General features: G+C 35.8%; 1 protein-coding gene across 1 annotated transcript in view; it reads right to left on the bottom strand.

Annotated features, from left to right (window-relative positions):
• The window catches only part of LOC104704692 (histone acetyltransferase HAC2-like), a 6,610-nt gene that overhangs the window by 1,913 nt on the left and 3,781 nt on the right, over positions 1-916 (bottom strand). Inside the window, exons 7-9 of the mRNA XM_010420734.1 lie at positions 845-916; positions 451-763; positions 122-346 (exon numbers count right to left, since the gene is read on the bottom strand). The exon at positions 845-916 is cut by the window's right edge and continues 21 nt beyond it. Coding sequence (XP_010419036.1) covers positions 122-346; positions 451-763; positions 845-916 — 610 coding nt within the window. The remainder of the gene's footprint in view (positions 1-121; positions 347-450; positions 764-844) is intronic.

Genomic DNA, 916 nt, shown 5'->3' with positions numbered 1-916 from the left:
ACAGTTGTGACATTCACCTGTTGCTGTGGAAGTAAAGAAAACCAAACCTAACGTTAGTACAAAATTTTAACTAAACAAGAGAATCGTTATATGATTTAAAGAAGGGTAAGTAATAAATAACCTTTGAGAGTTGATGCTTCTTCTCTTTGTTATTGGTATCATCATATATGTGTTCACCAGGAAGCTCTTGTTTTGAATCATAGCAGCTTTCACACAGTTGAAGATTCTTGCACTTGCCGCAATACCATCTCAATCCCGATACTATGGCTTTCAAACAACGCGAGCATGAATAGTTTAATTCTACCACCATCAAATCCTCCTTATTTTTGAGTACACTCTTTTCAAGCTACACAAAAAAAAAAAACAGAATTGTTAGAAGATTAATTAAACATGCCTAAAAGTTACCAAAACAAGAAGAAAGATTCAAAACGTTAAAAAGTTTATAAATACCTTTTCCATCAGGAGAATGTTTTTGCAATCATCAGAATCAACATAATCACAAGTCGTACTTTTGTAGCTTTTTATTTTTCTTCTAGTAACCGATTTAAACATATTGTGCAAATCGTTATTGCCTTGTTTCTCGATTTCTTCAAGGATAGCCTCAGCTTTATTGGACCACAAAGATCCTTCAAAGTAAGGCAACCGCGCAGCTTTCATATCGCAGGTAGATTGATCCTCTCTCGAAACGAAGAACCGGTCATACAAGTTTGTAGTCTTCACAACCACCTTCTGCTCAACTGCTTTTTCAAGCATTGACGTATACCTGACATTAATGTTGTTTATATCAAATGCAATTTCCTCACAAATGACCAAACCAGGATCAAGTGGTGAAAAGAGAACTTACCATTGGCGAAGCTTCTTAGTGTTGGGGGTTTGCTGAGTCTTAGGATGAGAGTACATAATGTAGTCTACTCCT

Source organism: Camelina sativa, chromosome 7 (assembly GCF_000633955.1).
Source record: "Camelina sativa cultivar DH55 chromosome 7, Cs, whole genome shotgun sequence".
Lineage (NCBI taxonomy): Eukaryota > Viridiplantae > Streptophyta > Magnoliopsida > Brassicales > Brassicaceae > Camelina > Camelina sativa.
Note: the sequence above shows the minus strand (reverse complement) of the source record. Positions and strands in the feature narration are given on the sequence as shown.